This window comes from Bacillus rossius, chromosome 13 (assembly GCF_032445375.1).
Source record: "Bacillus rossius redtenbacheri isolate Brsri chromosome 13, Brsri_v3, whole genome shotgun sequence".
NCBI lineage: Eukaryota > Metazoa > Arthropoda > Insecta > Phasmatodea > Bacillidae > Bacillus > Bacillus rossius.
Window position 1 is genome coordinate 11,552,884 of NC_086340.1, and position 13,996 is coordinate 11,566,879.

General features: G+C 43.6%; 1 protein-coding gene across 5 annotated transcripts in view; it reads left to right on the plus strand.

Moving 5' to 3' along the window:
- The window catches only part of LOC134538240 (tyrosine-protein phosphatase Lar), a 1,248,834-nt gene that overhangs the window by 1,005,929 nt on the left and 228,909 nt on the right, over positions 1-13,996 (plus strand). For 4 of the 5 annotated variants that reach the window (XM_063379387.1, XM_063379386.1, XM_063379388.1 and 1 more), the window contains one exon: positions 778-1,071. In XM_063379387.1, coding sequence (XP_063235457.1) covers positions 778-1,071 — 294 coding nt within the window. Of the gene's footprint in view, positions 1-777; positions 1,072-1,439; positions 1,455-13,996 lie in introns of those variants that run through there. The other variant, XM_063379390.1, reaches the window with a different exon arrangement.

The window sequence follows — 13,996 nt, forward strand, 5'->3', positions numbered from 1 at the left end:
CGCGCACCGTGCTGATAGCCAGACCATGTGCTGACGGCGCGCGTCGTGCTGATAGCCAGTCCACGTGTCATGCTGAGAGTATCAGGCCTCGTGCTGACGACGCGCACCGTGCTGATAGCCAGGCCACGTGTCATGCCGAGAGTATCAGACCACGTGCCGACGGCGCGCGTCGTGCTGATAGCCAGACCATGTGCTGACGGCGCGCGTCGTGCTGATAGCCAGTCCACGTGTCATGCTGAGAGTATCAGGCCTCGTGCTGACGACGCGCACCGTGCTGATAGCCAGGCCACGTGTCATGCCGAGAGTATCAGACCACGTGCCGACGGCGCGCGTCGTGCTGATAGCCAGACCACGTGCTGACGGCGCGCGTCGTGCTGATAGCCAGGCCACGTGTCATGCTGAGAGTATCAGGCCTCGTGCTGACGACGCGCACCGTGCTGATAGCCAGGCCACGTGTCATGCCGAGAGTATCAGACCACGTGCCGACGGCGCGCGTCGTGCTGATAGCCAGACCACGTGCTGACGGCGCGCGTCGTGCTGATAGCCAGGCCACGTGTCATGCTGAGAGTATCAGGCCTCGTGCTGACGACGCGCACCGTGCTGATAGCCAGGCCACGTGTCATGCCGAGAGTATCAGACCACGTGCCGACGGCGCGCGTCGTGCTGATAGCCAGACCACGTGCTGACGGCGCGCGTCGTGCTGATAGCCAGTCCAGGTGTCCTGCCGAGAGCACCAGACCACGCGCTGACGGCGCGCCCCCGCCCTTGTGCTTGCAGACCCGCCCGAGATCACGCTGCGGCCGCGCGACCAGCAGGTGAAGGCGGGCGGGATCGCCGCCTTCTACTGCGTGGCGCGCGGCGACCCTCCCCCGGCGCTGCAGTGGCGCAAGAACGGCAAGCGCGTGTCGGGCACGCAGTCGCGCTACCTGGTGCACGAGTTCGCGCCCGGCGGCGCCCTGCTGCGCATCGACCCGGTGCGCGCCGGCCGCGACAACGCCACGTACGAGTGCGTGGCGGAGAACGGCGTGGGCGACGCCGTCAGCGCCGAGGCCAACCTGCGGGTCTACGAAGGTGAGTGCGCCCTTCTGTCCCTGTGTGCAAACATACCTGCCCATTGTACCCACCCAGTAGCGTAGCCAGGATTTGTGTATGGGGGGTGTTAAGAAGCATGCCACCCCCCCCCCCCCCCCGGTATTAAAGCCCCGGGAAAATTTGGATTTTAAGGTTTAAAATAGTGCTATTTTAGTAGTTTTCGGTTCTTGAATGTAAATATTGTAATGGTAAAATTTTATTAATTTTAATATGAAATTTGTTTGAGGGATGAATAAGAAATTAATTAAAGATATGGTGCTAAGGGGGGGGGGGGTTTGAACCCCTAACCCCCCCCCCCTGGCTACGCCCTTGTACCCGCCACCAGTGGCGTGGCTAAGAGGCCAACCTGCGGGTCTACGAAGGTGAGTGCAGAACCTACCTGCCCATTGCACCCACCACATTGTATACGGCAAAGGTACATCTTTGGCTTGTCTACATGTACTAAATACGTACGGACCGGAAAAAAAATTCGCGGGTTCAACGACCTCCAGGATGAACTTCGTTAATTCTACGTACACTCGGTCAAATTCCACCCACTCATTGGCTGCTGTCTTGTGAAACGTACCAACGTAGCAGCCTGTCATTCGATAAAGCTTCGGTTGGGTGATTCTCATTGGCCCAGAGTCATCCAGGTGAGTTGTGAGCCAATAACAGAGGCAGCACTGAGGCTTAACTATTTGTATTTTAGCCTATCGCGAAATGAATCCGCGAATTTTTCCGGTCTCTATAAATACGTAGACACAGATTTGAAGTGTATTTTTAGAGACACCTTAGGTTTGAATGAGAACGAGTCACTCTGGAAGACTAGGTTTTTCTTGAAATCCCCACAATTTTTCCAAGTATTCGAAGAAAACCTACCTGCCTATTGCACCCACCACATTGTATACGGCAAAGGTACATCTTTGGCTTGTCTACGTATACTAAATACGTAGGTACAGATTTGAAGTTGTTTTTAGAGACACTGTAGGTTTGATTGAGAACGAGTCTTTCTGGAGGACTGGGTTTTCTTGAAATCCCCACAAATTTTTCCAAGTATTCGAAGCAAAACTACCTGCCTATTGTACCTACTACATTGTATATGGGTAAGGTACATCTTTGGCTCGTCTACATATACTAAATACGTAGACACAGATTTGAAGTGTATTTTAGAGACACTGTAGGTTTGAATGAGAACGAGTCACTCTTCTGCCTATTGTACCTACCACATTGTATATGGGTAAGGTACATCTTTGGCTCGTCTACATATACTAAATACGTAGACACAGATTTGAAGTGTATTTTAGAGACACTGTAGGTTTGAATGAGAACGAGTCACTCTGGAGGACTAGGTTTTTCTTGAAATCCCCAAGTGTTTCCAAGTGTTCGAACGTTCGTACCTGTGTAACATCTGAACAGTCCCTGCGCGCTAGGCGGTCCGGTCGCGGCGACCACCTACAGGTCGCGGCGACACGTGTGTTTGGCACACTCTCAGGTCGCCGCGACCTGGCCGCCTGATCAGATCTCGGCATACGGCATTCGGTGGGAGTAATTTCGAGAACGCGAAGGAAATATGTGATCTGTGTAGTATTTACCGTTCAGTGAATTTTAACAAGATGGGCATTATTTAAATAAACATTCACCGTCGAAAAATCAGGTACAAAACCGGGATTTTTTTTTTCCTTAAAGCCATTTTCGCTTTTATTGAAGCTCTGCAAAGGGGATGATTCGATAGTCAACTTAGCTGCTCCGTGAGCGAGTTCTAGCGGTGGGTGCGAAGTGAGATTCGTGTCACGAAATGTGTTTGAAGACACAATTATCACGCTCGGCATATATATATATATATATATATATATATATATATATATATATTAAGAATTCTACGTTAAATCCGAGTTTCTTATCATAAGAGTATTTGCAATATGAGAACACACGAATTTCACCCGTTACCGAGGTTAGATTGTAACACATCTCTGACGGGTGCTGAAAGTCTACATGTCGCACCCGTATTCCGTCGTTTCTACATCCAATTCGCTCCACCTCTAAAAACATCTCTTGACCTCTATGTTCGCAAGAGGTTAAGCCTCAGTTTTTTCATCCCTCAGTGGCCTTCGAAGCCAATTTTTATTTTGTATTAAATTTAATTTTACCTGCAACGTAACTTTTTTTGACGTGACAACGTCTAATAAATCGATGAACGCCGGCTGCACGCACAAAAAAGTGTCCCGTTACGCGCATTGTCCCGTTACGCTCATTGTACGCTTGCGCCGCATTTATCTCTCTTCCACTCGATTGGAACAACCATCGATTTGACTTTTTCGAGGCACATTAAACTTGAAACACTCCCATTCGTTTCCTACTTTTCCTATCATCGTCCTATCCTTAACAGAATAACACAGATTGGAAGAAGTTAAATAGCAAACATGTATAAAAGTTATAGGCTTGTTAAAATAATCTCTTCGTTAAAGTAATAAACACATTTGAATTAATGAGTGCAAATAAAAGTAAATTTATCAATTAAATTGTATATTTCATTTCACTCCTTCTTTGTATCCATACAAAATCGTGATAATTCAATAAAAATGATTCCATTTTATTCATAAAAGTATGCAATCATTTCATCAATGTTTTGTTATGACGGTGTCACGTTAAACTATCGTCCGTAAACCGACTTTACAGACAACCATTTTTTTTTTTTTTTTTTTTACCTGGGCAGTGCCACGTAGTCATATAGTCAGAGTGTCTACAGACAGGTCATGGAAATTTCCCGAAAAGTCACCAAAAGTAACGAAACTGGATGAGGACTGTTCACGAAAGTCACGAAATAAACAGGACTAGTGGTGGAAGTCTCAAAACTTTAATTTCCAGCAGCGTTCTCATGACTTGCCTTTTATTTCCGGATGCCCCTCTTCAGTTTTGTCACTAATTAAATGTCAAACAATGGAAGTTTGTGCGCGTAAGTCACTGTGAAATCATCTCCGAAAAGGTTTTTTAGCTTTCTAACACAACAATCGACACGTTCCTGCGAATTATAGATGTACAGTCAAACCTCCATAATACAAACTTGAAGGGACCCTAATTTTGTCACTTTGCAATAAAGAGGTTTGTAGTAACCAGTGTATTGCCAAATTTAATTACAATTTTTACTTAATTTTTAAATAAAATTCAAATAAAGTTACACTCTGTAAACAATTTTTACTACACTAAATTTTACTCTTTTTAAGGGAGTGTAAAATACAAGTTTAGGATGGATACACCTGTGTCTCAAAAAAAAATTACTGTATTACTCTTAAAAGGTTTTAGGGCAGAAGAATAACATTTCCTAAATTTTTCCTCCAACCTACAATGAATTATTATTTTAGTTGAGACTTCACGTTGTTTCTTTACATTATTGGGATATTTGTATTACATAATAACCATACTTTTTGTATTAAAAAAATTAACTAGCACTGTAATTCCTATGTAATTTCTAGGGACTTTGAAAACTCTTTGTATTAATGATAATTATGTATTAACAGGGTTTTATTAGAGAGGTTTTTCTGTGTTTCGTACTACGTTAATTTAGTTTCTTATTTGCATTATATTAAATGAAATTGTGATATGAAAAGAGTTGTAAAAAATAAATATTAGTGAGTCTTTCAGTACACGCCACTGAGGTGTAACACACCCTCTATAACGAGAAAAGTATTGGGTTCCCATGTTGAATATACACTTATAATACGAAACTTATACAGTTACAACGCGAAATTTTACGTATAATTTTTTAAAGTAATGCCTAGCGTGATAAATTTAGGACAATCGGTTTTCAACTACATTTCTTGACGCGAATCACACGTAGTTTCCGCACCCGCCTCTAGAATTCGCTGTCGGAGCAACTACGTTGACTATAGAATAATTCGATTTCCAGGGCGAAGGGTTAAACTGTGTAGTGAAACAGCTCTGATAAAAGCGACAAAGACTAGACAAAATACTGAAACCCGGCTTTGGATCTGATTTTCAATGAGGAACTTTATTAAAATACTGCCCATATTTTTTAAAATGCATTAAACCGTTAATACTGTAAAGTTTCCCTTTGTCTCTCTGAACTTTGGTTCGCGTCATCCGCTATAGATGGCAGCATCGTGGTTATACATTTCCGTTCCACGCGACTTCCGTTCCATTCACGAAATTACTCTTACCAAATACCGTATAGCAAGAGCTAAGATGTTTAACTTCAGAAAAATATTTAATCTACTAAAAAGATTCTGAAATCTGTTTACAAGGCTTTTGTAGACGCCTCGTAGTGACTAGGTTTGAATTATTGGCTCTTCCTTGCGTATAGAAATGTCAACTCGCCCACTGACGTGCGGACAGGACCTAATACAATGGCTCGTGACACGCAAATGAATTATCGCCTGGACACGTTCACAAAGAGTGTGTTTTTTTTTTTCTGTGGAAGAATGAAGATAGTCAACGTGAGAGTTTGAAGACTAAAAAAAAATGTACATCAATCTGGGCGTTGTTTTATTTTATCCTTCTTGTCGTTTCTTCGTGGGCGTAGAGGAGCAGTCATTTCACTAAAAAAACTCCGTGGTCGCGGTACTCACATGAATGTCCAGATGAATGAATGAACGATGAATTAATTAAAATTCAACCATCTCGGCGATAGTTTGATGCGTTCGAAGTGTGAAACAAGGGATTCCGAGAAACAGCGGTGGTATGTTTATGATGAACTGTTAGGAAATTGCAGTCAAACAAACGGGAAAAAATGGGGTCTCGAATCAGGGAAGAGTTCTTCTAGACACTTCGGCGGATACACTGTAATTTATTATGGTTAATGGTAATGAAATAATCACGTAAAATTACAGATATTTTTTAACGTGTACATTCACATGCAAGCAACTGTACCGTAACTGAAAATGTCCGCAGTATATTGAGTTCTGGTTCTTGCACGGGTGTTTATGTTTTGTGTTGTTAGTAGATTTGTAATTTTAAATATTATAAGTATGCGTAAATTGACTAAATATAGTAGTAACAATAGACTTTTAGTTTTATTATCTACACATTTATGTGTTGCATTTGTAAATTAAAATGCTACACGAAGAAAATATATACCAACCGCTTCATCATGTTTAAAGTGTCTTAGCCATGCACATTGTTAAATTAAAAAAAAAAAAAACAATGATATACTGTAACGTCAGTGCAGCCGAAGTAATGAATTTACTTGAAAGAGATGGTAACTATAACAAAATTTAAATTATCCCAACCTATTTATATTATACATTTTGGTACAAATTTTCATGCCGAATAAATTGCGTTAATTGAAATTGATATGTTAAAAAATGTTTTTTGTGTATTTTCGTACTCATTAATTGCATGATTTTAATGGCATTTCTTTACTTTATGGTGTTAGTAGCTACTTTGCATTTCAGAGTAATATGCTGCATTAACGCGTTTTTTCGGTGTTATTTCTTTGTTTTAATCGCAACTCACCACATAATCTTGACCTTGGCTATTGCTGAGAGTTTCAAAATCTATCTCCATTCGGAAAAACGCCCCCCGTGAAAAGACGTGTTCTGGCTTGGAAAAAAAAAAGGGGGTGGGGGGAAAATCTCATTTTGTTCCAACTTCCAGGGGAAGGAGAGTTCGTTTGGGGGTGAGGACGTGTCTAAAAGAGAGAGAGAGAGAGGACGGCAGAGCAGTCGCCGTGGCTCGTGGACAGTTGGACTGTCACGCCGGATGGATTTAGGAGTAGGGATGAGAGAGAGAGAGGGAGAGAGAGAATGGAAGAACATAAAAAGAGATAAATTTGTAAGTTCCGCAAGCTCAAGTGATGCCCGGAGCTGCGATAATCAGAGATATAAAAAAAACCCTGGCCACGGTTTGCTGGAGGGGGCGGAGTTTGAAGAGGCTGAAGGTTTCCGGAATTGAAAAAGAGACAGAGACAGAGAGAGAGAGAGAGAGAGAGAGAGAGAGAGAGAGAGAGAGAGACTTGGTGAGTAGCTCTAGGACGATCATTGCCTCGCGATTCGTCCCCTTGACAACTTCCTCCCCCATCCTCACACCCCTTCTACTTCTCTCTTCACCCCCGGAGGGAAATAAATGATTCATGCATCCCTGGCGCTTGCTTGTCCCTCTGCCCCCCCCCCCCCACCTACCCCAAAAGGTTCATACTACGGAGACCAGGACTTAACCCCCGTAGCGGCTCCACCTCTGTCAGTTTTCATTACGCGGACGCCCGCGGAAGAAAATTGCCTGCGAAAAGTCTTTTCCCGTTCCCCCCCCCCCCCTCCTTGGCACCCCTCGGAGGACAAATATTTTTTTTTCAAACCGAAACGCTTGTTTAAAAACCATGTCCTTCGCCCGGCAACACGACAGTTTTTTTTTCCGCAGCCGAAGCTGATACAAATTGTATAATTGAAGAAAAGTCATGAGTCAGCTTACACATTAGTGTTGGATGTTGGTACAATTCACGCAGCACTTTTTTTTTTAATCGATCGACGTTTTCGAGACTTTTTTTTTTTTGCATATTTTAATCTTCTATTTCTGTATTCTTATATAGGTATTACTAAACTGTGTTTACTTGTGTTATTACCTGTTCGATTGTGATTGTGTAGGTGAAAGCATATTTTATATATATTTTTTTTTGTTTTTACAAAATTTCTGACTAATTACATTCACAGTTTACATTTGCATTTACTAGTTAAAGAGTTTAATTAAAAATTATAATTCTAGGTTTTGGCTTAATTTCATACATATAACTTAAATTTACTAGCCATACTTTTCTTGCTAAACTTCCTGGCCTCCATAGATAACCCTATGTTTTTTTTTTTTTTGGTGTTAGGTGGGATTTGGGTTTAAAAAAAGGGGTGGGGTTTGTCTGTAAAGTCGGTTTACGGACGATAATTTCACATGATAACGTCATAAGAAAACATTGATTAAAATTGCATACTTTTAAATTTTCAAATATTATTTACAGTTTTTTTTTTCAATTTAATTTAAATAATTTGTTTAAATATAATCACGAACATTTAGTTAAAAAGGCTGCCTTAACCTATTTGATATTATAGAAGATTTTCTCGCACGGTGGTTGGCCGGTTCTTGCACGCTCGGCTCAGGCGGAACATGACAATGTTTCGTGCGTGCAGCCGGCGTTCATCGATTTATAAGACGTTATCTCGTCAAAAAAGGGAAGGGGGTTTTATTGGCCTCCGTCGCACCTTTCTTGGGACCGCCGATGAAGCTGGGGAAGCCTTCTTTTCACAGACGAGAGAGAGCCAAACTCCCGATCGTGCATCTTCGGGTCCTTTTTTTTTTTTTTTGTTCATTGTAAATAAATATAACAACTCATGATAACTAATGGTCAATTAGGTTAGGTTAGCTACATTATAAATACTTTAAAACATTGTGTACGGTTGATTTGGTTAGGATAGCTACATTAAAGATACTGTGAAATCATGTAAACTGTTTCCCCCGAAAAAACACACCTGTTTTGGTACGGGGAAAAAAAAAAGCGAGCATGAACTTCGGGGAACTTCGGGTGTGGCTCTCTCGTCTGTGAAATCTTTGAATATATATACTGTATAGAAGTCGCGAGTGGATAGGATTTACTCTACGTTTTTCAGAAGCGTATGATGAGCAGCTTGGGAACTTCGCCGCTGCAGTGCGCTGCCGTAACGCCCTGTATCGTCTTAGTTGTTATTTACACGTTAGAGCGCAGCGCTGTCACCCGCTGTCATTCCCCGCACCCCCCATACCATCATTCACTGCAGCTCAAGTTCGTTCAACGGAAGGGGGAAGGGGTGTCTGAATAGTTCGACACTTGTCCGCTAGGGACCACCACAAGTCGATGCCCCTAGAGATGGTGTCGATTGCGGCGGTGAATTAACCAACTACCTCAAAACCGTATTAGAAATTTTTAACCTGGGCTGGCGACTTCTATACAGTATATATATTCAAAGGTGAAATGAAGGCTTCCCATTGAAGCTGTAGTGTCGAAGGGACTGCCAGGTCGCATTTTTCCGCTGACCGATGGTGGACGCAGCGGGTGTGACTCCCAGCAGTCAGGGGTCCAGGGGTGACCACGCCGTCAGGGGTCCAGGGGTGACCACGCCGTCAGGGGTCCAGGGGTGACCACGCCGTCAGGGGTCCAGGGGTGACCACGCCGTCAGGAGTCCAGGGGTGACCACGCCGTCAGGGGTCCAGGGGTGACCACGCCGTCAGGGGTCCAGGGGTGACCACGCCGTCAGGGGTCCAGGGGTGACCACGCCGTCAGGGGTCCAGGGGTGACCACGCCGTCAGGGGTCCAGGGGTGACCACGCCGTCAGGGGTCCAGGGGTGACCACGCCGTCAGGGGTCCAGGGGTGACCACGCCGTCAGGGGTCCAGGGGTGACCACGCCGTCAGGTGTCCAGGGGTGACCACGCCGTCAGGGGTCCAGGGGTGACCACGCCGTCAGGGGTCCAGGGGTGACCACGCCGTCAGGGGTCCAGGGGTGACCACGCCGTCAGGAGTCCAGGGGTGACCACGCCGTGTCCGGAAACAGAGCAGACCTCGCGCGCGATCGGGCGTCGTGGGCGGAGTTGGCGCGCTGTCATTCACAATTTCATTATGAAGAGTGCCTGCTCGCGAGGGGGGGGGGGGGAGGTACAGTCGCTTCCGCTGCCGCCCCGCCCGGCCGCGCGGGGGACCCTACCCCCAGCACCGGTAGAGTCGCGGGTTCGTCACGAGAGTGCACGGCCTCGCGCCGTGTGTTGGCTTTGCCGTCCGTGGACAGTGGCGGGTGCAGTAGCAATTTTCCCGGGGGGGGGGGGGTGTTTGTGTGTGTGTGTTAGAAAAAAAATAGAATAAGAACTATATGTTAAAAAAAATTGCCAGTCATGGGGACTGTCAACAGAAGTGAAAACTTAAAACTTTGTTTTTAAATGTGTAATATCGTAGGGACCGGAAAAATTTTTCGCGGGTTCAATGACCTGCAGGATGAACTCCATATAGTTCTACGTACCTACACTCGGTCAAATGCCACCCACTCATTGGCTGCTGTCTTGTGAGACGTCCCAACCTAGCAACCTGTGATTCTATAAAGCCTTGGTCGGGTGTTTCTCATTGGCCCATAAGTCATCCATGTGAGTTGTGAGCCAATAACAGAGGCAGCACTGAGGTATAACTAGAGACCGGAAAAATTCGCGGGTTCAATGAACTTCAGGATAGACTCCAATAGCCTCTACACACTCGGGCAAATGCCAACTGTACATTGGCTGCTGACTTGTGAGTCGTCTCGACTGGGTGGCCTGTGATTCGACACTTCTATGAGTGAGGGTCTCTAATTGGCCCTCAGTCCTCCAGATTAACAGTGAACCAATGGCAGAAGCCGCACTAAGGTATACTTATTTGAATTTTAGCATAACACGAAATGAAACCGCGAATTTTTCAGGTCTGTAGGTATAACTATTTGTAATTTTAGCCTATCGCGAAACGAATTCGCGAATTTTTCCGGTCTCTAATCATCAGTTATGTTCCTTCCAAGCACGGACTTGTTTTCTCCTCGCGTCTCGGCCGCCGCATAAACCCATTTAACCGTCATGGAACGAAGTGCCTCATGACCCCGACCGTATCGAATAGCATGTTTCATTATTATTATTTTCTTTTGAAATGCTGTCAGCCCCCCCCCCCCTTCCCCCCACCACCATGGTGCTCAAGCGACTGTTCGCAGACGCCGCCCTCGTAAAGTCTGATTGGCCGTTAAACCGAAAGAGGGCAGGTAATTAATTATCGTGAGGCGCAAACGTAAAATGCCTTTTGTTACCGCGCGACGTGCCTCGACTCCAGATGGGAAACCAGTCATAATTTGAGTTATTAAAGAGGAAGGGGGCGGTTATCACTTCGTGAGGTGACGTCACGTCTGAGATATCTTTGAGGGCCATGTTTTTTTTCTTTCTTTTTTTCGCAAAAATATTTGGAGACTAGCGGGAGCGGAAACACAGAAGCTTTGTTTTAGTTTATTTTAGGTTGTAACTAACTCTCTCTCTCTCTCTCTCTCTCTCTCTCTCTCTCTCTCTCTCTCTCTCTGCCTTATTTAAAACTATCAAGAAAGTCTCTATGAATTGAAAATAAATAAAATGTTCGTGGTTTTTGTTTATTTAAGTGTTCAGTAAAAAGTTATTATGCTGAATTAATTCAAGGTTAAAACAATCACTTTCAATCAGACCTCTGAAATTTTTAAGGCTGAGCTTAAATGAACTAAAACTGTTATTAATGGTCGTGCCTTAGTAACAATATTTGGCAGTATTAAGTTGGTATATTCAGATAGGTGTCTTTAATGGGCTTATTTTGATGGAATTTTCTATACGGCAATCAATGAAAAAAATAATAAAATTTCGATGGCTTCTCTTTTGAAGATATATTGGCTTTTCAGTCCAAGATGGCCTATTTACTACTAGACGAAAAGAGTTTTAGCGCTGCTTCTGAAACTCGAAACAAACCCGAAATGCCTAAAGTATCTTGAGACACTGTCTATCAAAGACTCATTCTAAACTCTGAGGCTTGGTTAAATAACATCAGCCAAGTGAGTAGTGGGGAATGGAGGAGTATGTTGCAGGGTACTAGGGTGTGGACTGATGATTTGAGTCCGCCATCTTGGATTGTACCATCACCGCGGCCATCTTGGATGACATTGACACTTAACCGTGACTCCCGACTGCCCTCTTGCTATTCGCCATCTTGGGCTATGACGTCACAGCCACCAGTTGTTTTGTTTAGAACTTTCCCTCCGCCATTTTGAATGTCAAATCTACCATATTGAAAATCCGTAATTACTGTCCAAAAAATCGGAATAAATTTAACAATTCATAAAAAATTAATTACAATTTTTATAAAACTTTAATATAAAATGCACGAACGTCATGGGCCTTATAGGCCTCTGTTAGAACCAAGTAAGGGCAAAAATGGCGACGGGTCCTTCCTCCATTGTGGCTGCTTGCTTCAGGATTTCTGTTGACGATGGAGTTGACATTACCGTTGTTGCTGTTGTAGGTGATAAGTCGGACTGAGTTGAAGAACCTTCATCTGCTGATGTTTCAGGTCGTCGTTTTTCCTTTCAAGTCCGAGTAAGGATTATTACTGTTGAATAACTATCATGAGAGTTTTGTCTACAGTCGAAGTAAAATTATATGTTTAAATTTTTCCCTGACAAATATGGGTGAGTGGGAAATATAATAAACATTTCTGAATATATCCATAAATTAGTGTCATAAATTTCCCTGCGTTTCTATCCATATTATGAATGCTCCATAAAAGTACAACATTAAAAATGTAGGTGCAGAGAGGTGTTTCGCCTTTCAAATATTTCATAGATTGAGTTCTCAGGCAGTGAGATTGTTGTACCAACATCAAATAACGAAGTCTGGATATTTTCATAGTAGTGAAAATTGCAACGCTCAGGAGCGGGGTGCTCGATGGCGGAGAAAGGGAAGGGAAATGTGAGAAAATAACGAATAAAGTAGAGAGACCGTCAACTTTAAGATTCTTTTGCAGTTTTTTTTTTCTGAGACATGTTTGTTGAAATTGTGAACGTCTAGTGTGGACTTTTTTTTTTTTTTACTGTTTGGTTTTATCGTTCAAGTGAATTTTTGAAGTATTTCGTTTTATCGTTCATAGCGAATTGCTGAAGTGTGAAGTTTTCGTTTATAAAGCGCGTTACTGCCACGTACCATTATTTTTTTTTGTTTTTAATTCGCGTGGTACCTCGCAGAGAGAAGACTCCGTATTGGATGGTCGATTTGGGGGGGGGGGGGGGGGGTGGAATTCCCCCTCGACTGCGGGTGGCTAGGTCCCATCCGTCCGCTAACTGGGTTACACTGTTTATCCGCGTGGTTATACACGTCGCCGCTACCCCCCTCTCCAGCCCACTCCCTCCACGCTACAACCGCGAGCCACCAACCCTCCACCCTGGAGTCACGTGCTCGTCCAGTTTACGTAACAACTCCACCCGCCACCCCCCTTCTCTCTCTCCCCCCGTCGACCATCGAACCCCCCACTCCTGCGCGCCTGCTAACACACTAGACGCCTCGCAGCTTCCATTTCCCTCCGGCCTTGTTGTTCTCTCGCCGTGAGTCTTTGCTCGCTTCATCAACGGCTGTCGCGGAAGGTGGGAAAAAAAAATGAAAACCGTTTCCCCAACGGTAATTAAATTTCGGAATTCCAGCCCCTCTTCCTTTTGGTTTCCTGCTTCTGAAAAAATTAAGCGGTCCGAGGCGTCTCTCCGCTCGGTGGAACGAACACTCATGTCAATCATTTTGCAGCCTCTTTCTGTCTTATGCTTCAGCCGATTGTGAACCTAATGGTGCTGGGGATATGTGATTAGTTTAAGGGTTTGTGTGTGTGTGTGTGTGTCCCGTTCCAGGTGATTAATTTTGTATTTACGTTACACGTGGTTAAACGTGCCCACATTTTGAGTAGCTAAACTTCCATAAAATGAAATATATATCATACCTTTTTTGCATAATTATCTGACAAAGTTGTGCAGTATGGACAAGGAGAACGAAATGGAATATAGAAATGGAACGTTTTAGCTTTAAAGTCCATTTTACTATCTACTATATGATATGGTTTAAGAACGACATATAGAAATTAATTTGTATACTGACATGTACTGTGTATGAAATAATACTTTAGATGTGAACTTTTTTTTTTCGAAAACTTTTCTTAACTATTAAGTTAAACATAAATTTTATTCTGTTCCTCTGGGAAAACCAGATTGTATAAGTATAACATGTATATAAGTGTAACTATGAAATTTGTAAATGAAATAAATTCCTGTTCTACTTTGTGACATATCTTAATTTCTTAGTCATATTATTCTCGCTAAATTGCGCGAACTATTTCAGAATTTTTTTTCTAGCTCACATGTTTGTCTTAAACGCGTTTGGTTTTTTTTAAACTATTGACCGAGC